Source organism: Rattus norvegicus, chromosome 7, assembly GCF_036323735.1.
Source record: "Rattus norvegicus strain BN/NHsdMcwi chromosome 7, GRCr8, whole genome shotgun sequence".
NCBI lineage: Eukaryota > Metazoa > Chordata > Mammalia > Rodentia > Muridae > Rattus > Rattus norvegicus.
The window spans coordinates 134753188-134779562 of record NC_086025.1 but is presented as its reverse complement, the minus strand read 5'-3'; the positions used below and the strand labels follow the sequence as shown (position 1 = coordinate 134779562).

The 26375-nt window shown below is 50.9% G+C and overlaps 1 protein-coding gene across 2 annotated transcripts in view; it reads left to right on the top strand.

The window, feature by feature from the left end:
- Positions 1–797: 797 nt before the first annotated feature.
- Positions 798–26375, top strand: part of Krt71 (keratin 71) — a 26526-nt gene continuing 948 nt past the window's right edge. The window contains exons 1-11 of one of the 2 annotated variants that reach the window (XM_039079885.2): positions 798–2456; positions 3945–4140; positions 4513–4636; positions 18379–19034; positions 21132–21346; positions 22283–22343; positions 22735–22830; positions 23142–23306; positions 23502–23627; positions 24850–25070; positions 25821–25855. In XM_039079885.2, the coding sequence (XP_038935813.1) occupies positions 18591–19034; positions 21132–21346; positions 22283–22343; positions 22735–22830; positions 23142–23306; positions 23502–23627; positions 24850–25070; positions 25821–25855 (1363 nt within the window). In that variant the 5' untranslated portion in view covers positions 798–2456; positions 3945–4140; positions 4513–4636; positions 18379–18590. Of the gene's footprint in view, positions 2457–3944; positions 4141–4512; positions 4637–18378; positions 19035–21131; positions 21347–22282; positions 22344–22734; positions 22831–23141; positions 23307–23501; positions 23628–24849; positions 25071–25820; positions 25856–26375 lie in introns of those variants that run through there. The other variant, NM_001276440.1, reaches the window with a different exon arrangement.

Here is a 26375-nt window from a genome sequence, read left to right as displayed (position 1 = left end):
CTCCACTGCTAGAATGGACTCCTGCTCTGCTGGGCAGTGCACATGCTTGTTTTGACTCATTGTAGGGATCTCAGCTGGAGCTAAAGAGGAGTTACAAGCACGGGGGCTCTAAAAATTCCCAAATAGCCTCTGATATGAAGCTGGGGCCTTTCCTTCTGTCTGCTTGTCTGCTTTGGCCACCGTTTCCTCTGACGGGAGCCCTGGATCCATTGCAAACACCCTTTTCCCTCGTACCACGAGAGTCCCTGCCTTGCCTGCTACACACATCAGAAATCTCTGTCTTTGCCTACAACTGTCATGTCAGCCACATGACGTAGCAGTTAGGGAAGACAGACACACTTGAACTTGAGGGCCATCTCTGACTTTCTATCTGAGCGATTTTGGGCGATGTCTCTAAACCTCTGTTTCCACAACTCTAAGCAGTCATGCGTGGGTTAAATTTGCTTTCTCTTGTCAGCTGTGGCACAGGCCTGCAATCCTAGCACATGGCCGGGTACAGCAGGAAGATCTCAAGTTCCCGCTCTGTCTTCAGTAATTAAAGTAAGCATGGTGTGTAGCACTTGGCATAGTGCCTCATGCCTATGGAGGGAGACATACACACTGACTCTTCCTCTCAGACTGCCACCATGCAGCAATGGGTCTTACTGTGACCATCGTTGTTTCTGCGCTATGCGTGGTCGTTCAGCCCTTGCTAGTCTAGGCCAGTTGCTATGGTGAGCATTATTACTCATGAGTCTGGTCTTCATCAGAAAGGAAGCAGTTAGATTCTGCCCCCTTTGCAATCTGGCTTAGAAAGCCACAGGCAACACCACCACTTCAGTTGCGTCCCGTGTGTCTTGGGGCCAGGCTGTGCGATGGACACTAAGGTGGAGCACCTCTGAGAGGGAGGACTCACTGCTTCAGGGCTGATGGGAAAACCATTCCTGGGGTGTTCCTCTGAGGTTGCTCTGTCTCTCTGTTCCTCTCTCCCAGACTTGCCCTTCCCTCCTTATAGCCCTCACCTTAGGGGACGGATTCTCCCACCGGTTGTCTGATCAGAGCTTGTCAAACCTTCCCAGTGTGGTTGTGGGCAGTGGGCAGTACCCTGGGCTGGGATGGCTGCCAGATCCTTTGTTTTGAGATACTTCAAAAGGACCCCATCCCAGCAGGCCCCCTGACTTCTCACAGGCCGACATCTTCTATACTAAAACCGAGCAGTTTCTGGAAGAGATCAGGGAATTGGCAGAATGGTGCCTGGGAGACCTAGGAATCCTTACTGTCCAGTCCTGCCCGAGCTCTTAGGACAGACAGACAACCTCAGCCAGAAGAGGAAATTCCAGAGGGCAAAATGGTGGCCACTTGAGAAGCTTCTTACTGTTGAGAGGGCATCTTTCAAGCCATTGTAAGCTATATACACTCTGCCCAACACAGAAAGCCCACATAGTGCTCAAATCGACACTGTCATTTCTACCCTGTGTTGAGGCCTTTTTATTGCTAGCAATTGTGGTCTTTAGCATAACTCAAATGGCGACTCCATGAACCTCCTTTTGTTGACCTCACTAGATCTTTGAGGACTTTCTCAGTATCCTATTCCTCAAGAAGATCAGATGACAGAAAATGGCTTCCTCTCTGAGTGTTCAGAGGACCCCTCCATGGATGAGGGAGGCATTTACCCAGTGCCTTGCCGGTAGATAAGCAAGAAGGAGACATCGCTGAAAAAGTAAAGCTAAGAGATCGCCGGAGGGGATAATTCTTCAGGTCCCTAATTAGGGACCAGATAAACTCCAGATTAGACCACTGCAATGTGCAAGGGTGGCATATTCTACTTTCTATCAAAAGGGCTCCACTGCTCAAAGGCTTGGAGATCTACACTCTGCAAATTGTACCAGCCCTTCTGAAGGGGAAGGAGACTGTGGAGAGACATCTTTATCCAGTGCCCTGGGCTCAGCGAGGATAAAAGGAGCAGCCCTCCTGTGCCCCAGTATTGTACTATTGACTTCCTCCAGCTCCTGCAAGCTATCTGCTCAACCACAAGTCGGCAACTGAACTTCAGGTCAGGCAGTGACAAGGGCAATTTCAGTGTGCTTCCTGCAGTGGCACCAAGGAAGCCGTGGGCAGCATGGCTTCTTGCTGCACAGCTGGCCACAGGACTGGGGCTGGCCTCAGCAGCAGGAGCCTCTACACTCTTTCCTTCAGTGTGGCAGGTGGCAGTGCTTGAACCACAGGGCACAGCATAGGGCATGGGTATGGAGGGGGTCAAGCCAATAACTTTGCCAACAACATGATTGGCAGTGTGGCCCTGGGGCTCACTTGTCCATCTGTGTGTCTGCCTGGGGGCATCCACCAGGTCACTGTCAACAAGAGCCTTCTGGCTCCCCTGAATGTGGAGCTGGATCTTGAGATCCAGAAGTTGCACGCACAGGAGAGGGAAAAAGATCAAGGCTCTGAATGACAAGTTTGCCTCCTTCATCAACAAGGTGAGTCTTACAGGGAGACATGATGCCGTAGCAGGAGCAGTTTTCATGTTTCCTATGCAATATGGATGGATGGATAGATGGACGGATAACAGAGATGGATGGATGATGACTGGGGAATCTTAGAGAGAAGGCAGGAAACTGGATAGAAGCAGCATTTTATCTTTTTTTTTTTTTTTTGAGGGAAGTGAGTTAGTTCTTGAAGGTCCAATAGTGGACGGTGTCTTCAGGATTTTTAAAGAACATGAACAGGTGAGAGAATTGACCACAATCCAGAGGGTGGGGTTCATAGTACAGAAGACACAGTTAGACACAAGAAAGAAGGTCTCCTGGGTGCAGGGTCAGGCCACAGAAGAAATTAGGATGCTGCCTCCCGGGTAAGTGCGAAGTGACTGGGAATTTAGAAGACCAGGAAGGAGTACTTGTTAATGATAGCAGAGGGTGGGCAGTCAGGGCTCTACCCCTAGGATTTTACAGACCTCCCCGTCTCTTAGGAAGTTGGCAGTGTGCATCTATGGGGCACGATATCTGTGTGGTTCCGGGTGGCTATGGGTGCGCTTCCTGGAGCAGCAGAACCAGGTGCTGCAGACCAAGTGGGAGCTGCTGCAGCAGCTGGACCAGGGCAACTGCAGGAGGAGCCTGGAGCCTGTTTATGAGGCCCACATCAGCAGCCTTCACAAACAGCTAGAGATGCTGTCTGGGGAAAGGGTGAGGCTAGACTCGAGTCTGAGGAACATGAGATATGTAGTGGAGGGCTACAAGAAAAGATGAGCAGCCCACCAAAGTTTCCTGGTTCATGGACCAGAAACTCCAGGGTCAGGAGGTCAGGTCATGTGGTCTCTGGCTATGGGGAAGGTACCCACCCTGTGATAGATGGGAGTTCCTGGGCTCGCCGGCTCTCTGGATGCTTAATTCTGGTTAGGGGTTCTATGTAGGCATTGGGTATTTTCCTGGGATATAATGAGGGAATCCAAGGACTTCTTTCTCATACCATGGGGCTCTCTGCACTCGCTTCTGGCCTATCAGTTACTTTTCTGGTTGCTGTTACCAACGCCTGCTGGGGAACAACGTAAGGAAGGAGACATTTACTCTGGCTCGTGGTTTGAGGGGATACAGTCCTCCTTGGCAGGGAAGGCGCAGCAGCTGGTAGCTCCATGGTGACAGGACCTTGTGGCAGTGGCTTTTGTCATGCTACCAACCAAAGGGCAGAGAGCTGAGGCTAGAAATAGGGTCAAGCTTTAACTCCACAGCCCTACCCCTCCAGCTATATGGCTGACAGTGGTATATCAGCCATGATTAGAAGCTTCCTCAACCTTCAAAGCAGTGCCACATGCTGGGGACCAAGTGTTCAAATATGTGAGTCTGTGGAGTACATGTAACACACAAGTCATGATACCCAGAGATCCCAGTAGTCACTGGGCTTGCTCTATTAGTAGAAAAAGGAGGTTACCTGGCAGACAGAATCTCTACCATCTCTCTCTTCTCCCACAGATATGAGGTTGAGAATACTCGACACACAGCAGTAGAGAACGAGTTTGTGTTGCTTAAGAAGATGAGACCAGAAGCACCCACAGGCTCAAGTGTCTCCTGTGTCTGTATCCTAAGCAACTCTGCTCAGGACTTCATCCAGGACACCTGGAGAGAGTCTAGGAGCTGAATTTTGTTGGGACCAGAGTTATGACTTCCAGTAAGTTAGAGAGGAAGGGCACATATTCAGGAACTGGATAGAAAGGGGCAGGAGAGAATCCCAGTGGGGACATTGAAGGATGTGGCTCAGCTCTGACTTCCTGTGTGGCTTGGGGGAAGCCAAGCACCTCTGCAGGTGAAACAAAGGAAGTCTAGTCCCTGTTGCCTTCCTCTGTTGCCAAAGGTTCGGTCAGAGAAAAACTGATGTCAAGTGACTGGACAGCTGAAAGTCAGACACCTTCAGAACAGGGCAGCAGCAGAAGCAGGGCCATTGGTGGGATGAGGGATGGACGTATTGGTGATGTCATGTGTGCTCCCCCTGAGTCACTTCATGCCTTGTCTCATCCCCATCTTCCTGCCTCTGTGACATTAGATCCAGGAGCTGTGGCTGGCTGCTGGCTCCACAGGGACAGCATGAAACACACGGGAATAAGGTGTTGGAGTTGAACCGGCTTATCTAGAGGATCCGCTGTGACATCGCTACGGCGAGGAAGCAGGTGGGTAGCAAACCAGAGAGCAAGCGTCTAAGTCCCACATGTGTGGTGGGAACTCAGGGCTGCCATGGAGGGAGAAGCGTGTTTCCCTCTGGGGCGTGGAGTCCCAAGAACAACCACAGGCCTCCTTTTCACCATCTGTCACAATGGGGAAGATGCCATCCATCTCTGGCTTACCCATGGTGCCCATTAGGTAGCTGGGCAGGAAAGAGGCAAAGACTTGCCCTTCCCCCAGCTCTTCACTACCAGGGCAGGGTTAGAGCATGGGTGTTCCAGTACCCTTGTCAGCTATTTCTGTGTCCAACACACCTGTCCTGTGCCCTTTTATGTGTGCCCCTCTGAGACCAGGCCTCCTCCCAAGTCTGGGTGCATGGGACAAGACAGGGACCTCTGTGGCCATCTTGCAATCCTTTCCTCATACTGGGCAGGGTCCTGGTGGAGGAGTGCAGCAGCAGAGGAAGTCCCTGGATTCTCCCACATGGGTACTATTATTGGTACTAGTCTTATCTGAAGACAGCAATTCTTAAAGTGTGTTTGTGTGTGTGTGTGTGTGTGTGCGTGTGTGTGTGTATGCATATGTGTGTGTATATGTATATATGTTTGTGTATGTTTATGTGCATGTGTATGTGTGTATATGTGTGTCTATATGAGGCCGTGTGTGTGTGTGTGTGTGTTTGTGTGTGTTCCTTTCATGGACCCTCTGAGGAACCATTTATTGTTATAGATACTTCTTCCTGCACCCCCATGACGTCATGTGACATGGAGGAGCAGGGCACAGGTGCACCTGTAAGACTCCATGTTTGACTGGCTTAGACTCCATCAAAAACTCCCTCTTGTTAGTCCTAGAAATTACAGCAGCCTGAGGGGCTTCCTCAGAGTCCATCATCCAGGGCCGTAAGTTAGAATCTTTTAAGGGAAGACTGCCTTGGCTATCGGGGTCACACATGGGAGCAGTCAGGGAACCTAGATAGAGTTCCTTGCAGAGTGTAGAAGGCCTCCAGACACACTGTCTTGGTGCAACAGACAGAGGTTTTTAGCAGCAGAAACATGAATGTGACAGTGCCTGGACTTGCTGTCTGATTCCTGGGAGCAGTGTGGCTGGCATCTCAGGAGTGATTCTCCTGGATCTGGTGGGTGGGATCTCATTACCCAGAATGGCCTTGACTTTAGGCTTTAGACAATGTTGACATCACTGAAGTTTCTGCCTGCCCTCCCAGCTTGCAGCTGCTCCCAAGAGTCTGCTGTGATGCCTGACTTTTGAAAAATATGTGTGCATGTATATGTGTGCGTGTGGTATATGCACACACGTGTACAGGTGTCCACACCCATATGTGTACGGAGGCTGGGGGAGGACACTGGGAGCCTGACCTGTTAGTTTCTGAACTTGTAGCTAAGCTGGCCTCCAGCAAGCCCCTGTGATCCTTTCTCAACTTCCTATCACAGTGTTGGGGTTGCACATGGGTACGTGGCCAAACCTACTTTTATGTGTGTTCCAGGGACTTGGACGCAGGTCCTCAAGCAGTGTGGCTTTTACCGTCTCAGCCATCTCCCAGCCCACAACCTTAAATCTTCATCTGCAATGAATGCAGACCCTGGTTCTGGACCTGGCCCTGGTTCCCATCTGTATCACTGTGTTACTCTACCATTGTCTTAGTCAGATACCCGACAGAAGTAACTCAAGGGAGTAAGGAATTACTTTGGGTCACCTCAAGAATCCATCATGGCAGACCGCCTAGTTGCATCTATAGTTAGGAAGCAGAGGATGATGAGTCTTGAGCTTGATCAGCTTTCTTCTTCCAAACGTGGTCCGGGACCTAAGCCTAGGGAATGGTACTGCCCATGGTCAGGATGGGTCTTCCAACTCGAAACAGACTAATCAAGACAATTCCTCATAGGCACAACCAGAGCCTTGACTGCTAGGCGATTCTACCAAGTTAGTAATATTAACAATCACGACTGGTATGATCTGGATTATCGGGAGGTGACCATTGCTGATACTGAACAGAGGTGACTGTGCCCTCCAGGATGCCAGGGCCAAGCTGGATGAGCTGGAGGGTGCCTTGCAGCAGGGCAAGGGGGAGCTGGCTCAGATGATGTGTGAGCACCAAGAGCTCATGGGCCTGAAGCTGTCCCTGGACATCGAGATCGCCACCTACCGAAAGCTGCTGGAGGGGGAGGAGCACAGGTGGGGCCTGGAGGGCAACGACATGGTGCCAAGGGAGAAACAGCTATGGTTTCTCAGGCTGAGGGAGCATTCTGGAGTAGGAAGATGAGCATGACGATCCTGTCAACACCGTGAGAGAGGGAGGCTGTGGGCTGCCAGGTGACGTCAGAGGCCAGCCATCTATACAGGTGACTGCGTGGTGGCACAAACGGAGCTGTGAGGACAGACAGATTGACACATGCTAGCAATATGGTCCCAGTAGGCCATCTATAGGATGGAGATTTGAATTTTCACATGTTGGCCAGAGAAAGAAACAGGGCCTCTCTCTCTCTAAAGCTCAGGCTGGTCTCAAACTCAGGGTGATCCTCCTGCCTCAGCCTCCTGAGTGATTTTATATCCTTTAACTTTCTGCATTGCAGGATGTCTGGTGAGGACCCATCCTTTCTGAGTGTCTGTGGTTATCCTAGAGATGGTTTGGGCTGAGGAAGCCAGGGGTGCTGGGATAAAGTGATATTCAAGGTCAGGGGTGCTGGGATACATGAGATACACTGCCAACCATAATCTTAACCTCACCTAGAAGTTTCTGCTGTCCTGTGAAGGTTCTCTGCACCAGTGCAACTTTTGCCCCCACTTTTGCCCACATGGAAAAAGTGATTAAAATTCACACCCATCTCTTCTTTTGCTGTCCATCCCCTGGGACACTGATGTCTAGAGAACGGCTTGGGAATGGTCACTTTCCCAGCATTTCCCAGGCGGCAGGCAGCATGCGAATTCTGTGCAGTCCCCACACATTTCAGCATGTAACAAGGTCTCATCCACTGCATTGGCCATGTATTTTGATTCCTGAGGACGGTGGCAGTATTAGGCAGGACCTGTTCAGAGATGGCAGTTGCCATGGCTGTCTCTTGCCACCAGACACCTGTTTGTCTCTTCATGCACAGCTGTCAGCAGCTGCGGTTATGGTTTCTATGGTTACCATCCAAGCTCCGTGAGCTCTGACTCTGGGGCTGGCAATGCAACTGGTAGCCCCCAGGACCCTTCGAAACAGCCAGACCAAGACTAAAGGGTCAAGAGTAGACTTCAGGGACACCCATGACGAGAGCGCTGCTGCTGGCGGTACCCTGGCCAGGAAGGGCGCTTGATAAACCCACCACTCCACTCAACCTCGGAGACTGGAGAAAGAACGCCCTTGCTACTGCCCAGAGATGCCTGTGACACTTGGAACCCCCATCCCTGAGTTTTAGGACTGCTTCTAGGACACTTGACTACTCTCCACTCACTACTTTAAGTTCTGACTGACATGGTTCAGTCTTCCCAGGTTGGTGGGTCCCACGCAGGCTTCTGACTTTTCCTACTGTCAGTTGTCAGGAGGCTTTGAAGCTCAAGCCACCATTGGCCTCTTGAGCTAAGGAGGCTATGGTAATCCAGAGAGGGAAGAGGAAGATGGTGGAGAGAAAGATGGACATTGAAGTCATGTTCTCAATGGTCTAGGTTTTCTGGCCTTCTTAGAAGGGGCGGGATTTTCGGCAGCCTTTCTCTGTCACATTAGTGAGGCCACTGTAGATTGTTGAGAAAGTGTACGTGTTTGCAGGTCCCCCGATGAGCTCCTATTCACAGAGCCATGTGGAAGAAAAGAGGGATCCTTACCTCCTGTGCCACCACCTTGATTAGTAATAACAGCTACTTCTACCCGCCAAGCACACATTACAAGGCAGGTTGTCAGGAACCCTATGTGTGTTCCCTCAAATTCTCACCTGATCCTTCAGGGAATGCACAAGCCACATCTTTGGGACACATATAGCACAGGTGAACTAGCCCTGGTCACACACCTATGAGCCAGCTCAGGCCGGACAGACAGCAGATTTCATGTTTCACTGGTATGCCATGATCATCGCCACAGGGAGGAATGCCAAAGTCACAGTCCTTGATGGAGCAACAGGTGACAGTGTCTCTTGTGAGGACTGTGTCTGCATTCAGTTCTTGCTCCTTTCTCCGGGGCTCTGATCTCTTGACTCTAGTGACTGAAAGCTGAATCCAGCAGTGCCCTTGGTCCCGTCTCTGTGTGGTCCTACCCTGTAAGTCCTGACTTACCTACCGTGTGAGTGTGAATATTCTTAAGAATGGCACCATCTTGTCCCTCCCTTGTGACCTTAAGAGTCTAAATTTCTGCTATATGTGCAAAAATCGCCTTTGAGCAGTGTCAGAGGCACGCATTTGTCTGTCTGTCAATCTCTCCAATAGTTCCACTGAGGACAATGTGACCCACCCACACAGCCCTCCTGGGTATTGGAGGCCAAGCCACAGGAAGCTCGCTCAGGAAGTCTCTTCAGTTTGCCAGGAGCTGTAGAAACACAAAGACTTGTGTCTCTCAGGTCAACTCCAAAATTGAGTCAAGTGTGTGCAACACACAAATACAACCACAGAGCTAAAACCACAGAGCTCCTGGAAGAAAATAAAAGGGCAACTTGTGTAACTCTGGGACCAGGAGTAGATGAGACAAAATAGCAAAGCTACTAGGATTCATGGAAGTTTATAAAGAATCAAAAGAGGTTCCTTTGATTTATTTTGTTTTGTTTGAGACAAAGCCTCTGTAGCCCAGGCTGGCCTTAGCCCAAGCTGGTCTTGAACACATTGGACTCTTCCTTCCTCAAGCCCTGAGATTACAGGCATGAACCAATATGGCCAGAATTGTCTGAGGCTTTAAGCCAAGTTAAGGGTCTTTTCTTGGGAGACAGGAACAAACATCTCACTGCAGATAGGGCCCTGATTAATGAACAGGGCATGGGGAGGCTCACAGGGGCTGCAAATAGGAGTTTGGAAGAGGAGCTACGTACAGGAACATGGGTGACTCAAGGCAGTTGTGTCACCAAAAACTCATGCCAGCACAGGTGACAAACCAGGAAAGCCGTGTTTCTAGCGCTTCTGTGTAGCTCGTAGTCAGCCCCAGAGGACACAGTCTCCTTGGTGATGGTTTACTACTGTTATATAACTGCAGGTGGCTTGGTGACTTGGAATTTTCTTTGCTTTCTGGGTCTGATAAATTTTAAGAGTTCCCGGAGTCTTATGAGTGTTCCTTGAGGAGGGAGCACTTCAGCGAGTGTCCCTCCTCCCTTGAAGAGGGAGCACTACAGTGAGTGTCCGTCCTCCCTTGAGGAGGGAGCACTTCAGTGCACAGTAAACTTCTACACAACTCACATTATCAAGAAAATGTAGAGAGCCAGGCATGGGTGTGGACTGTAAACTCTGAGTTTCAGGGGCTGAGGCAAGAGGATTGTGAGTTCAAGACCACCTTGGGGTACACAGTCAGACCATCTCTCAAGGAGTAAAGATATGAGGGGGAGGTGAGAGATTAAGGGAAAACGCAATCTGCAGGAGAAAAATATTTATTTATAAACCATTTCTCAAGTAAGGGTCTAGTATTCAGACTATGAGAGGAACCCTCACAGCTCCACAGGACAAGGACAGTCTAGTAAAGCAAAGGGGTCAGAGAGATGGCTCAGCACTTAAGAGCACTGCCTTCCAGAGGACCCAGATTCAATTTCCAGCACGCACATCAGGTGGTTCACAAACATCTGTAATTCCAGCTCCAGAAAGACCCAACACCTCTGGCCTCTTCAGGCATCCGCATTCACATGCACAACCCTCGCCACAATTAAAAATATTATTTTTTTAAAAAAGAAGTATGCGAAGGACTTTAATTGATTTTCACCTAAAGAAAGTATACATGTGGCCAACGAGTACATGAAATACACTCACCATAATTGGATGTTAGGAAAAGGGGGACCAAATCCACAGTTTACATCTTATAGGATGATTTTAATATTAAAATATTAATATATAAGGCAGTAACACATGCTGGTGAGGATGAAGAGAAGCAGAAACTTTTTGTGCTTTTGGTTGTGCTTTGAGATAGGGTCTCACTGTGCAGCCGTATCTGGCCTGAAACTCACTCTGTAGACCAGGCTGGCCTCAAGATCTTGGAGATCCACCTCCTTCTGCCTCCCGAGCACTGGGCTTCAGGGTATGTGCACTAAGCCTGGTGCAGAGGTTAGAATCTTTGTATGGTCCTGGGCAGAATGGAGAGTTGCCTCAGTGGTTAAGAACACTTGGGACCCTTACAGAAGACCCAGGTTTGGTTCCCAACCCCCACATGCTTGGTTCACAATTATCTCCCATCCTAGGGGATCCCATACCCTCTTCTGACCTCAGTAGGCATCAGGAACGTTTGTGGTACCCACACATACACACAAACACTCATACATACAAAACAACACAATAAATATAAGGATTGTCATGTGCCAGTAGGTCCACTCATAGAGATGCAGGCAAAGGAACTGAAATCAGGTATTTCAACAGAATGTGTAACATAGAAGCTCAGAGCTGTGCTATAGAAAACAGCCCAAACATCTGACAGTGAGTGAATAGAAGACTGAGGTATAGTATATACTGACAATGACTGTTCATTTATCCATGAAAAGAAGTACTGTAGCACTATCTGTTATTATGAGTGACTCCTGGGGAAAATCATACTAAATAAAGGAAGAGAGAGAGAGAGAGAGAGAGAGAGAGAGAGAGAGAGAGAGAGAGAGACAGAGACAGAGAGAGACAGAGAGAGACAGACAGACAGACAGAGACAGACAGATACACACACAGAGAGGAGAGAGGAGGAGAGAGGAGAGAGGAGAGAAGGAGGGAGAGAGACAGAGACAGACAGAGAGACAGACAGAGACAGACACACACAGAGACAGAGACAGACAGATACACACACAGAGAGAGAGGAGAGAGGAGAGAGGAGGAGAGAGGAGTGAGGAGAGAAGGAGAGGGAGAGGGAGGGAGGGAGGGAGGGAGGGAGAGAGAGAGAGAGAGAGAGAGAGAGAGAGAGAGAGAGATTGACTGATTGAGATTGAACTGAAGCTGCATGCTTTGGCCTGCACCTCTGAGAGAGAGAGAGAGAGAGAGAGAGAGAGAGAGAGAGAGAGAGAGAGAGAGAGAGAGAGAGATTGAGATTTCCCCATTGTGTGATCCATTCATAGGAAGTGTCCAGATCAGGAAACCCAAATATTCAGAAACAGGGGGAATAGCATATTGGTGGCAATGGATGCAGGACTTTCTTTGGGGGTGATGAAATGTTTCGAAACTAGGCAGAACTGGTTGTCTATACCACTGGGATCATAGAAATATCACTTAACTTTTCACCAAAATGGTTAGTTTTATGGTCTATAAATTTCATTTCAGTAAAATTAAAGTGGTGTGGGAGTGTTAGACTGAAGAGGCCAGAGAAACTGTGCTCCTAGACTTCCACGCTTCATCCAATGGCAGTCTGGTATGGCCACCATAGCTAGTAGGGCACAGGGACAACATCTCCTCTTCAGCTGGCCTTGGGAAGGGCAACGTCATCTTTGGTGGCCAAGAGATAAACACCCAGGACACTGGCTTCCTCCAGATGAGGCAGCTGTAGGTTCTCTTACCTGGTCACCTGCTTATGTAACTGGCTACCTATGCTTCAAGCTTGGCATGAAGGACAGCTGGTAGCCCAGTACCTGTGTTTGCCTTGATGAATAGCAAGCCGAAGCCACGGAAGCTGACAAACTTCAACAATTCTTTCTCAGCCAGAACTGTGGCCCCTTCCCTGGAGCTTGGACCCGGGTGTGTGTGTGTGTGTGTGTGTGTGTGTGTGTGCGCACGCGCGCGTGCGCGCGCATGCGCCTGTGCACATGTTTACATGTGTGCCTGTTTGTGTATATAGGTAGGCCATAGTTCAACTTCAGATATCTTGTCTATTGCTCTCCACTCTGTCTGTCTGTCTGTCTAGCATCTACTATCTATCTATCTATCTATCTATCTATCTATCTATCTATCTATCTATCTATCTATCTATCATCTATCCACCTACCTATCATCTACCTATTATCTGTCTGTCATCTACCTATCTATCTATAGAGTCTCTTCCTGAAGTTGGAGTTCATCAGTTGGGTTTAGTCACTCTGATTGGCCAGCAAGCCCCCAGGATCCTCCTATCTCTGCCTCTCAGTGCTAAGAGTGCAGGCATATCCTACCAGGCCTGGTTTCTATGCAGGGGCTCAGCATCTGAATTCAGCTGCTCACATTTTATGGTAAGCACTTTGTCCACCGAGCTACCTTCCTCGAGTCTTAGATCAGGCATTTAAGATACAATCTTACTGAAATTCTCAACCCCATGGCAACTAGCTAATGTAAGCACAATATCCAGCTGCTGCTAGAACCTTCTCTCCATTCAGGATTCATCAGAAGAGATCAAGCTTGCCTGGGCTGAGAAGTCCTCTAAGGGAGGCTGTTTTCCTTTACCCCTCTGTGGTAGTCGCCTGGCATGGAGAGACAGCTTGATAAATGCTGAGTGAGTCATTTGGGAAGGGACACCCTCTCAGTCCTTTCCTACTTTCGTGGTCTCGGGGTTGGCTGGAAGGATGAATGATTACCTCACCCTATCAGCAGCTGGAGTCACGGCCTCCTTTGTGGGCCATTATTGAGCAAGAATACTTTGAAAATACATGAAAGGAGACCATTGGAGCTAGAGACATGAGCACTCTGGGACAGAGGGACAAGATCCAAACAGCTTGGCATTCACCACTATAGGTCAAGAGTTAGACAGACAAGCAGAGGCAGAAACCAGAGACTCTGGGATGTGTGCACAGAAAGCCAGGCTATGAGAGGCCCAGGTTACAGGCGGCAGCCGCTCTACCAGCAGCAAAGCTACGGTGCAGTTCCTCACCTGCCGTGCCACCTCGAGGAAGTTGCCAAACTTCCTTTGGCATTAATGTCTCATTTAAGAAGCAGGGATAATAATAGTGCCAGCCTTCAGGGCTGTTGTGGAGGATTAGATGAATTAATGTATATGAGGTGCTTTGAACCACGGCTGGCACGATGAACCCTGACTAAGTATTAGCTAGCACAGTCACGGTCTTCTTTATTATTATTTACAAGGTATCTTCCATCCACCTTGGGGAGTAGGTAGACCAGATGTCTCATTAGGGATGTAGAGAAGGTAGAAATCCTACCCCCTGTTACATAGGTCATGAGTGGCCCAGGAGAGACTATGACATGGGTCCTCAGAGTCCCAAGTCCATACACTACGTCAGAGGTATGGAGTCAGGTAAAGAAGGAGGTGCCCAACCATACTCAAAGGAAGTGTCCTGGATAGATAACTAATGGAGGTGACAGGGGATAGGGCTGGCCCAAATGACATCTCGCAATGCAAGACCACCTTGTGGCCGGGTGGGAGCAGAGCTGTATTCAGGACAGGCCCCAGTCCTTTATACCCAGCTCCTTAGAGGTGAGCTCATCTCTGGCCTTTTAAGTACCAAACCTGCTGGGTACCTCCCCTGCTCTCAAGTGGTCTGACTGTAGCCAAGTCCCCTAGGGACAGCAATCAGTCCAGCTGACTCAGGCTGAGGGCACTGCTTACCTGAGGCTGTGCAAGCCTGCAAGGAGACCCCTTTGGGGATTCGCAGACAACACGCTCATGACCTGGTCCATCAGCCAAGGATGCCTGCAAAGACCTGAGTTGATGTCATCCAAATAACCCAGCTTATTTTCTCTAATTTTGGAGATAATTACGTCACTCACAGAACTGCCCAGCCCTCTCCTGGTGCCTCTAGCCGCTCCCATTCCCAATTTTATCCACACAGGAATAGTTCTGCCTCAGATGTGCAATTTAGACTCTTTCAGACTCCACAGCCTTCAGTGGCTCCCCGTCTCACACACAGCTTGGGATCTGGAATTTCTCTACCCAAGGTCACCCTCTACTCATGATCACTTCAGCCTGCTCAGTGGTTTCTTTTACTCGAAAATGACATGTGCCCCACCACCCTGGGCTGCTTCCCCAACTTCTTAGAACAGTCAATTCAATGCTTCTTCCCTTAGAAGACTGGAATTGAAGCCTCTCCTGCAGGCAGCCTGTGCGCTTTTAGTTTTCCAGGGTCGCCTCTTTGTTCATTTCTTCTCCAGTCCTGAAGCCTCATGGGATCAAAGTCTCTCTTAGAGGTTTTCTCCCAAGAGGCTTATTGGCCCAAGACTTCTGGAAAGGGACAGCAGATGCACCAAACAAAGCCACGGGACACGAATTTATCAACTGACTGTCACAACACATGGGAGCACAGATGCAGAGAAAACTACAATTTACTCATAAAAGCACAATAAAAGAACCGAGTACACAGCCAAGAGCCATACAGAGGGACCCTGGGGATGCTCAGAAAACGCCATTTCTCTCATGTAGATGTCATGGGCAGAAGACCAGAGTACAAAGGAGACAGACCAGGCCAGAAGCCAGGGTTTCAACAGTATTCCAGAGAAAAGGGATGTAGGCCAAGTTGATTGGATAAGCCATCTGCCTTTCCCTTGAATGTCCAAGCCAGATCTTCCTGGTATTTTCAGGGTTTTATTCTATATCCCCATCATCTCCCCGATTTACAGGTGAGCACCACTGTGTCCCTAAGACATGCATGGATAGGTACACATCACTAAAAGTCAGTTCTCTCACAGACAGCCACCTGCGTGGGGACAAGTGGGTAAAGTCTCCACTGTCAGGCCGTGGGAATCCCATAGCATGGGATCTGCCTTTCCCTGCCCCTGGTTCTCTCCAGGTCTCAACTAAGGCACAGGCAAAGGCAGATCTTTTGTGCCCTTGGTGAACTGGGGCTCCATTTTGGTCTTTTTTACTCCCTCCCTCCCTTTCCCCTCTAGCAAAATGTAAGGATCCCAGGTACTGACCGGGCCCACCCTTCCTGTGGGTGGTCCAGAACTCTGTTGCTTCCTCCTCCTCAATTATCTCACCAACAACACTGGGCGTTGTGTTTCTAATGGGCAGGATCTGATTAGTTTGTGCCACTGTGTAAACGACTTGGTAATAACTCAGTGAGCTGTTTCTCTCAGGGATACTGAGAATAAGCTCTTCCAGGCAGGCTGCTTTGGGCCGTTTCCACCAGAGGTTGGTTAAGTGTCCAACAAATATTTGATAAATCAGCCGACATCGATAGACGTGACATAATGTCCATAGAGTGCTTCCTACTGAGTTTTATACCTGGCAGTCACTTGGTTGGCTATGCCTATTACTATTACTACTATTATTCATAATGGCCAATTTTCTGGGATCGGCAGCGATCTGGGAGAGCCTGGGGCTTGTAGGGTCATCACTCCTTCCCTGTCCTCAGCACCTCATGCCACTGTGTGGGAATGTGCTGATGAAGGTGCCATGCTGGAGAGGAAGGAGGGAAAACAGGCCGAGCCTCTGGCTCCTTAGTCACTGACACCGGTTATTGGGCATTAAGAATGTGTCAGGCCTCAGGGAGTGCTTCCTGTGGAATAACACAGCAGCCTTTACCATTCCTGCATTAATATCTATTGTTCCATTCTCCATGGGAGAAGCTGACACCAGAAAGGCCAAACTGAGTGATGGAGAAGAAGTTGATTCCCTGGGGTCCAGGCTACCATCTGGTGACACTCCAGGTGGACAAAAGTCCAGCATTCATCTCTGCTCTTCACATGTCTCCAGTGAGGGGCTGTCTACCGGGAGGGGGCTGGCCTAGGCCTGCAAGGGGCCCACAGAGGGCAGCATCACTGGCTCCTGGACCTTCCTCATGCTCAGGAAACACCATTTCTCGCATGTAGATGTCTTAGAAGACCAGAGTGAAGAGCAGACAGGCAAGGTCAGAAGCCAAGATTTAGGCAGAATTTCAGAGGAGAAGAGAGATATGGGTTGGAGGTTGTGACAGAAGTGGTTAGGAATAGGTCAGGAATAGCTTGAGTAAACATCGGAGGGCACTGAAAAGGAGGCCAGAGGATGAGGTGTCCTTGGGCAGACAGGGAGCAGCAAGTGACAGTGCATAGGTAGGAGCAGGGGATATGGGACCTGGGCAGGGGCACTGCCACGTATGGCAGAGGATTTTGTAGCTGGCGAAGCCGTTGACAGGGAATCCACACTAGGGCTGCACTCTGGGAGAACAGAAAAGCCTGTCAGCATTACACAAACGTTCTGTGGGAACTGAGTGGAGGCTAACAGGGGTTGGAGGTGGGAGGGTAGCGAGGGGGGAGGGGTTGTGCTAGGCGTCCCTGGTCTGGAGAAGCTCTGCTAGCCTCACAAAGGAAGCTAAGGTGGTGCACGGACATCAGGAGCAGTGAGGATGTATTCATGTATCCTAGAGCCAGCCCAGGACAGAGAGAGGGGGATGGAGCTCAGACCCAGCTGTGGTGGTCCAGGAACATCTGTGAAGAGGGCTGGGTAGAGTGTGAGAGAACAAAAGATCGGGGAAGTAGATGGGGATGGATGAAGAGAGGGAGAAAAGAGGGTGGAGGAAGGGAAGTGAGCGATGATCGTTTGATGACAGCGATGAAGACAAGATGGCAGGAGGGAACGGAAAGGAACTCAGGTGAGGAGAGAGTGGACTCCGTGCCCAGTGAATCCAGAGAGAGCCCTAGCCCAGCCAGTGTCCACAATTTTCTCCCTTTAGAATCCTACACAGCTGAGAGCCCCTCCTTGGCAGGGACGTTTGAGGGAGACCATTCTCCAGATATGAGGCAGCCATGGCTTGGACAGAATGATCAGTGGAGGGGCTCGGGCCCATTATGGGAGCCGCTGACCCGGGATAGAGGGGACAGGGAGCACACAGCAAACAAACACACAGACAAACTTTAACAGCAACAGAAAACAACACACACACACACACACACACACACACACACACACAAATGGTGTGTACAGTTGTACACACCTTTGTACATTCCCTTTGAGGGCCTTCTGATCTTAGCTGTGTGAAGTCTGGATGCCTAGAGGCCCCAGCCAGCCTGGACTCCTCAGTTCTCAGGCCTGGACAGTGGTAGCTGAAGTTAGGGCCCATGGATGACAACTGATTCCTGCCCTTTCTGTGAACACACAAATGAACACGGCAGGAGAGAAGCATGAGGAAATGGAGCTCCTACAGGATGCCTTTGAACTCCCCAGACCGTGGCGGTCCTCTGAGCTATCTGCCCCTGGAGTCCCCAACAAACTCCACACTCTTGCCCTTTCATTTTCCCCAAGGGCCAGAGGCTTGTCCCTTCCTTTAGCCCCTTACCAACTTTACTATGAGGTTTGAAAGGTGTGCTGGGGACATCTAACTCTCTGGAAGGTATGACAAGCACATGGTAGTCATGAATCCAGAGCTGTTGGGCTGCTCAGGTCCCATGCTATGATAGGGTGCCATCAACCTGGTCCCCAACAAAGAGAGCCATTAGTCCCCATGGTTTGTATGTGCAGGAGGCCTGGGGAGAAAGTCTGCCTGACTGGGCTTCCCCCTTCCAGGACAGAGGCTGCAGCTATGGTAGAGTCCTTGGGCATTGTACTTAGTGGCCTGCTCTGTCCAATGTCCACACCATCTCTGCTTTCTGAACCCTTGCAAGAAAGCCAGCCGTAGAGATGAATCCGAGAGATGGTGGAGTGTTGGTGACATTCCCCTGGGGAGGCTGTGGCCTGGGGCAAATTACCTTATAACAGCGGGTTAATTAGATAAGACCCAAATTACCAGAGCAAAGTTTGCAAGCCCAGCAATTTAACAGTTTCATGTTGTTTCAGAGGTGGGGAGGGACGATCTCTGGCTCAGCACGGAGAAAATGACTTCTTGCTCCCAGGCAAGCCAAACCCAGGAATTAAGCTCTCCACTGCCCATCTGCTAGCCCAACGCCAAGCGTATATAAAGGCACCTGCTGGTCCTCACTACAGCCAGTACAACCTTCGTGGGATCTGCCTTCCTCCTGCATTCGTCCTCCATCTCTACCAACAACAGCATGAGTCGCCAGTTCACCTGCAAGTCTGGAGCCGGCAACAGGGGCTTCAGCGGTTGCTCTGCAGTGCTGTCCGGGGGAAGCTCATCCTCCTACCGGGCAGGAGGCAAAGGGCTCAGCGGGGGCTTTGGCAGTCGGAGTCTCTACAGCCTGGGAGGCCCCAGGAGCATCACTCTCAACATGGCTAGTGGCAGCGGGAAGAACGGAGGTTTTGGATTTGGCCGGAACCGAGCCAGCGGCTTTGCCGGAAGTATCTTTGGCAGTGTGGCCCTGGGACCCGTGTGCCCCACTGTGTGCCCGCCTGGCGGCATCCACCAGGTCACAGTCAATGAGAGCCTCCTGGCCCCACTCAATGTGGAGCTGGACCCTGAGATCCAGAAGGTGCGCGCCCAGGAGAGGGAGCAGATCAAGGCACTGAACAACAAGTTCGCCTCCTTCATCGACAAGGTGAGTCCGCTAGGACAGGGGGACCTGGGAACAGCTCTTCTCTCATCTGCTTGGAGTAGATTCTCTTCAATCCCTCAAGAGCATTGAAGTTGGTACAGTTACTGTACATGAGGCTGGCACATTTTGTAACCTTAATGTCTTGTAGAAGATTCTCTGCTGTCTGGAGAGAGAGCACCTGCAGGGATAGTAGCACATGCTGGTAGGGGCCTTCAGGGATACTCACAGGGGAACCCTGGGAAAGAGATAGGGGCCTTCCTATGGAGACCTGGATTGGTACCATTGTTAAGCCTTGTGGTCACGCTGGCTATCCACAGTGAAGGCCAGGGAGAGAATCGGCCTTAGGATCCAAAGAGCCTGTCGTCCTCTCAGGGTGATCTTGTTCCCCAGTCACCTGACTGGTGGATCATGACGGGTATGTGGTCACCCAGGCCCTTTAGGCTACAGGATGTCTCCACTAGGGGTGGTTAGTGGTCAAGGGCTCTTTTGCCAAACAGGGGTAGAGGTACTCTGGCATCAGACACGGCAGACATTGCGGGGAAATTACTTGTTTTATCTTGGTCCTATGTCTTTCCCTCTAGTGTGGAAAAATCATGACCTTCCTCAGGGGCTTCTGTCAGTTTAGAAAAGGAAGTTCATGTGAAGATCTTGGCACGATGTCTGGTCCTCCGCAAATAGTGTCTATTGTTTTGGGGAAAGGGTTCAGGGAAGCAAGGGGACCTCAAATCTCTACAAGACCTCAAGGGATCTTCTATCTCAGTGAGGATGTCTGCTGTGGCATATGAAAGATGGCTTCCCCAGATTCTGGGTCAGCAAAACCACCATAGAGGCCTATCTACAGCCATTTGCAGGACAGGCACAGTGAGAGTTCACCCTCAGTCTCCTACCTGAGGTCTAGGGCCAGAGACGAGAGGGATAGGGTGGCTCTATGACAGTCAAACCTCACAGTCCTGGGCCTTGTGGCCACAAGAGCAGACCCTGCCCCACAGTGCTAGCCTTCCAGTGTGGAGGCCCCACATTCTCCTCAGTCTCAGGGGCCAAGGCTGGAGCTGCTGCTTCTTGTCCTATGGGTTATTCACATCAGACAATCAAGGTCCTCTGAGGATTTGGGTCTGGATTTGGGTGGGACGTCCCTGCCTCTTGGGGAGGGGGAAAGGGATCTAGAGCCTGGTCAGCTCTTGGGGAACTTTGGCTCCACTGTGTCCTCCCAACCTCAGATAGAGTTGTCCACTCCTATTGGTGACCTACCCATGTCTAGTGACATGCTGGGTGCTGTGTTGTCCTGGGTGCAGCTAATGCTCATCTCAGAAAGAAGTGTGGATTGGTTGAACCAAGCCAAGGCCTGGATGATCTGTTAGAGACCAGCAGTTCAGTGCAGTTTCCTCTCAGTGTAGAATTCCAGGCAGTATTCCCACATCCTGTGAACACAGCCTTGCATAAATGTGCCTGTGCTCACAGATGCTAGAAAAGAAGTCAAATTTTAAAAAAAATTGTCACCAGATAGAGGAAGTATATGCTAATGATCTGGTTTGGTGAGGGTCAGGCTCTGTCTGTCTGTCCATCTGGTCCCATGTTTTGTACTTGTACTAGAGAGAGAGTGGTTCTGAGAACTGCCCAGGACACAGACAGCATTAGTGGGTAGAAATGAGGGACTTGGTATGGGAATCTGAAATTCCCAGTAGCTCTTGGCCCTAACGAAACTGTGCTCTGACATGTCATAGATAGGGCCTGGACCCCATCTTCAGAGTGGCTTGCCTTTCCAGACAGATGTATCCAGCCTGACCCTATTCTGCTGTTTCTGTCATGCTCATGCCTTACTCTGGCTTGGCCACAGTGGGTTCTGGTTGATTGAATGTCCTCAGTGAGGGGACGTGTGTCTAGGCTTAGTTCTGATCTCTGCCTTTGAATAAACTTCTGGACCCTGGAAAGAAGCAAAGATTAGTAAGGCTCAGTTTCCTCCTCTCTGATCATGTCTGATGATGTGCCCGCCTCCTACAGTTGTAGAGGGGTAAGGGAAAAGATGAGGCCAGAGCACTGAGCAGGATGGCTTTGCATGTCAAGTATCTGTGGGGCTCAACATCTGCTGGGTTCGGTTTCCAGGTGCGCTTCCTGGAGCAGCAGAACCAGGTGCTGGAGACCAAGTGGGAGCTGCTGCAGCAGCTGGACCTCAACAACTGCAAGAACAACCTGGAGCCCATCCTCGAGGGCTACATCAGCAACATGCGGAAGCAGCTGGAGACACTGTCTGGGGACAGAGTGAGGCTGGACTCCGAGCTGAGGAACGTGCGTGACGTGGTGGAGGACTACAAGAAGAAGTGAGTGAGGAGGGAACCTGCAGCAGGACAGTGCGCCCTGTCCCTCTGACGGGCTTAAAGATTTGGTTTCAAGGTTCTGGAGGTGGAGAGTTCATATGTTCTAGGCCATACCAAGTAGGGTCACCGCATCGGAAACCCAGAATGTTGTCTTTCACTGAGACCAAAAAAAGCAAGTTGGGGAGGAAGGGTTTATTCAACTTATGCTTTCATAGTCTTGTTCATCACCGAAGCAAGCGAGGACAGGAACTCACACAGAGCAGGAACCTGGAGGGACGAGCTGATTCAGGGGCCATGGAAGGGTGCTGCTTACTGGCTTGCTTCCCCTGGCTTGCTCAGCTTAATTCTTATAGAACCCAGGACCACCAGCCCAGGGGCGGCACCACCCACCATGGGCTGGACCCCTCCCCTGTTGATCACTAATTGAGAAAATTCCTTACATCTGGATCTCATGGAGGCATTTCCTCAACGGAGGGCCCTTCCTCTCTGATGACTCTAACTTGTGTTAAGCAGCCAGTACAAATGAGCTCCCTGATCCGTAGCCTCTAGACTGACAGTAGGAACAAACTTCCAAGTAGCCAGACAGCGTCAGAGGTCGGGCTTGAGGTCAACAATGGTTAAGCCTTTCACATTCTCCGAGCTTCTGTGTTGAGAAGTGGCATGGGGACACCTGGGGCACCACTCACATTTGGTGTGAGGTAGCTTGTTTCCTGCATCCTCTTAGGTCTCCCAAAGGTCGTTCATCCTGCACACTTCCTTCCTCATTTTCCAAGTTGGATTTTCTTCCAAACTTGGCTATCAATCACCCTCTCCTCCAGGAAGCCATCTTTGCTTGGCTAGCCCTTCAGCTCTCTGTGCCCCACGGCCTGGCATTTTTCTATGTATTCAGAGTCTCTCCTGGGTGAAGGATGTAAGCTATGATCCCTGGCCTTCCCACAGGTACGAGGAGGAGATCAACCGGCGGACAGCTGCAGAGAACGAGTTTGTGCTGCTGAAGAAGGTGAGGGGAAGGTATCTGGCCAGAGAGGCCACCGTGTGCTTTGCCGTCAGTCCTTAAGTGGGATGGGATGGGACCATGGTGCTCAGGAGAAGAAATGACAGCCAGGGAGGATGACAGGGAACAGCCAGCACAAGGGGCTCCCTGTAGCCATGGAACTTGGTTCAGATGGTGCACAGGTGACTTTCACAGCAGGGCTGGGGCAACCGTATTTCTAATTTTGGAAGAGGCTCTCATGGTGGGAGGTGGGGGCTGTACCTTCCTCTGCCCCCACTACCTTCCTCATGACCCACATAGGAGAAAACAATGTCTCCAGCCAGGCAGCTGGGCTGAGCTGGGTGTCACCTACTGGATGGCACCTGAGGTGACCGGGGATGTCCGGGTCTTCTTTCAGGATGTGGATGCAGCATATGCCAACAAGGTGGAACTGCAGGCTAAGGTGGACACCATGGACCAGGACATCAAATTCTTCAAGTGTCTGTTCGAAGCCGTAAGTCTCTTGGCGCCCCATTCTCAGGGGGCCAGCATTTCGGAGTGCAAACTCCGTTTAGGGCCTGCGAGAGTCACAGAGGCTCCAGCTGTCAAGGCGGCCTCTGAGTCGCCCAGGCACCTTGCATGTTACTCCCAAGAGCCCCCTTCTACTCTGAGGCCTAATTCCATGGCGGCAGAATCTGCCTAGGGCCCGGCAAGGTATTTTCTTTGCACATGAAGCTCACAGTCCTGTGTGTCAGGCACTATGTGGTACGACTAGAATTTGACAGTGGTCAAGCTAATATACTCCCCTGCTCATGGTCCCTGTAGGAGATGGCTCAGATCCAGTCCCACATCAGCGACATGTCCGTCATCCTGTCCATGGACAACAATAGGAACCTGGACCTGGACAGCATCATTGATGAGGTCCGGGCCCAGTATGAGGAGATCGCCCTGAAGAGCAAGGCTGAGGCTGAGGCCCTGTACCAGACCAAGGTGAGAAGCTGAGACTGCTCTGGGGGCGTCAGGCACCACCATGTGAAGGACAAACCTGATATATTCAGATCAGAGTTGATGCTAAAGTCATAGTTCCCTGTGCCCCGGTGGCCATGACCCTTCATTCAGGGACACAGGGCCCTCACGGAAGCCATGCCACCACACTTACTCATCTCCGTGCTTTGGGTGTTTCAGTTCCAGGAGCTGCAGCTGGCCGCCGGCCGCCATGGAGACGACCTCAAAAACACCAAAAATGAAATCACCGAGCTGACCCGGTTCATCCAGAGACTCCGCTCCGAGATTGAGAATGCAAAGAAACAGGTAAGGAACTCTGGCCTGTGGCCAGGGGCAGTAAGCCCAGTGGATTGCGTGTGAGTTCACTGAGGGCCTTAGCTTCCCATGGGTCTCCAGCAACAAGAGAAGATACCAGTGAGGTCACTGCCTCAGCACATGGACGTCTCTGGGCCACTTCCTTCTCTACTCACTCTAAGCACTTCTCCTTGAATATTCTCTTCTCTCTCAGGGAACCTCCCCTGGCTTACAGGTTGGGCTGGATCTTCTCCCCCTCCTCCCCTAGGCTGTGCTCCCCCAGGCAGTGCTCCTTGGTCTGTTTTCAGCTTTTGGCAGTTCCTCCTGCCAGCTGCCTGTCCCCCACACTCTTTAGACTGAAGGGAGTCAGGTCACTGGCTGCTTCGTGTGTCCCCTCAGCTTCTTGAGCTGTGCCTACACATAGCATTAGCTTAATAAATCAGTATCATTGATGTGACCAAGAGAGGGAAGTGGGCTTGGGGAGTCCCCAGTGAAGTACACACACAGCATTTAGCCTCGTGTTAGCAGCAGGGACAGGATGTAGATAGAATGAGAGGACAGCCGTGCCCACCATCCTACCACATCTAACTCCAACAACGACCCTGAGGAGCAGTGTTCTCTCTGTACCAGATGAGGAGGGACGTGGTGAGGGTGCGGGATACGGAGCTGCTAGACCCCTATCCCATGTCCTTCTTATGGGCTTTAGCACATCAGGGGTCATGTGTGCAGGTCGCCCCTCCTTACTTCACAGGAGGTCATAAGGGGCAAATGAGGTGAGGCATGGCATGCACGTGCTTAGCAAGGTGCTGGGCACACGGTGAGCACCTGGCAAGTAAATGTCATTCTGGAGACTCTCCTTCTGGTGACCTCACCTGTAGGCCATGTTTCTGGGCTGGAGCTGCCATTGTATCTAATTGCTAGATTCTAACATATTGTCTTAAAATAACGTTCCTCTGGGGCCCTAAGCCACTCACTCACTGAATGTGATAGCCAGGCTTGGTGATCAGTGTTCTCTAGGCAGAGGGGAGCCTGCTTTTCCCCTCACCGCAGATGTCTTGGAATAGGTGCAGAGCTGAGATCTAGCAGGTCTTACCAGTCCCTGCCAGCCGGGGCAGAAGCCTGGCGTGCATCCAATGAAGTGTGGGCGTTTGCTGCTGGATCTTACTGAATGTGAGGGGTTTGACTGCAGATAACACCCACGCCTGCTTCTGTTTTCTAACTTCTTGGCTTTTAGGCTTCTAACCTGGAGACGGCCATCGCTGACGCTGAGCAGCGAGGAGACAGTGCTCTCAAGGATGCCCGGGCCAAGCTGGATGAGCTGGAAGGTGCCCTTCATCAGGCCAAGGAGGAGCTGGCCAGGATGCTGCGTGAATACCAGGAGCTCATGAGCCTAAAGCTGGCCCTGGACATGGAGATCGCCACCTACCGCAAGCTGCTGGAGAGCGAGGAGTGCAGGTGTGCAGTGTGCTTGGGCGGTTAGGAGCCTCAGCTGGGCTGGAGGTGGCAGCTCAGCGGGTAGCGCGAGTCTGCTTAGCATGTGCGAAGCCCTGGGTTTCATCATCAGAATCACATACTGGTCATGGTAGTGCTTTCCCGGTGCCCCAGCTTTTGTGAGGCGATTGAGGGGTGGGGGAGGGGTGTGTGTGAGAGGTTCAGGGTCACCCCCGACTACACAGTGAGTTTGAGGTTACATAACACCATCTCAAATGAATAGCAGCCATATTCACGGATGCTGAATGCTCACCTCACCCTGGGTGCTGTGCTGTCGTGAGCCACGCAAATCGGCACACTCAGCCATTACAACCTGCCAGAGTGTCTGGGAGACTCCTGCTTCCCTTCCTTGTCTTCTGAACCCCATTCCTCCATTCGGTTTCCTTGTCCCCTCTTCCTTACCAGTCCAGGTACCCTGTAGTTATGCTAGGCTAGCCAGCCACTCCAGCTTCCTGGTGTCCTGGGGAGGAGAAGGCTCACCATGGTGGGAGTGGACAATACGGTCCTCACACGTGCACCTCTTAGACTATTATTTGATCCAGTGTGCTGCCCTCTTACTCTTCAGTGTGAAGGGGTGACCTCCAATGAGCTAAAGCAGTCCTGGAGTGTCCACAGGTGCCCATTGGGTCTAGAAGCACATCTCAGGCTGATGGCAGCAGTGTCCTCGAAGATGCAGTGGGAAGCTATTCCTGATTTTACTTTTCTCCCTTACAGGATGTCTGGAGAATACTCTTCCCCTGTCAGCATCTGTAAGTACCTGTGGGTCTGGAACTGAGTCATAGACACTGAGTACTGGGAAAGGGCCTTAGTCACACCCTGTGGGTGTAGATGAAGGGTCAAAGGAGTAGAAAGGAAAAGGTTGAGGCCACACAGCTGGAAGGCTGGCGCAGAGCAGGTCTCCCAACTTCCGGCTACCCTGAGGCCCTTCATCTTCATCATTCTGCCTCCCAGGACATGGTAGTAAGGGACAGCCTCTGCCATAGGAGAGGGGGGAAACAAAGAGGAGACTCTAAGAAAATGATGTGCCTGGGGGGGGTCTGTGTCATGTTGAGTTTGTAATTTATAGTCAGATCTAGGTTGGGGATTTAGGCAGGGGCAAAGGAAGGGGCATTTCAAGTTGGCAGGATTCAATCTGTGATCTTGGATTGCTGTCTGTGGGGAGACAGCAGGAGAAAGAGGAGGTGTGGGCAGGCAGGAGATTTAGCAGAGCCACTAAGAGGAGGGGCAGTGGTGGGTGCATGGGTGCCTGGTAGAGGGGCAAGCTTGAGT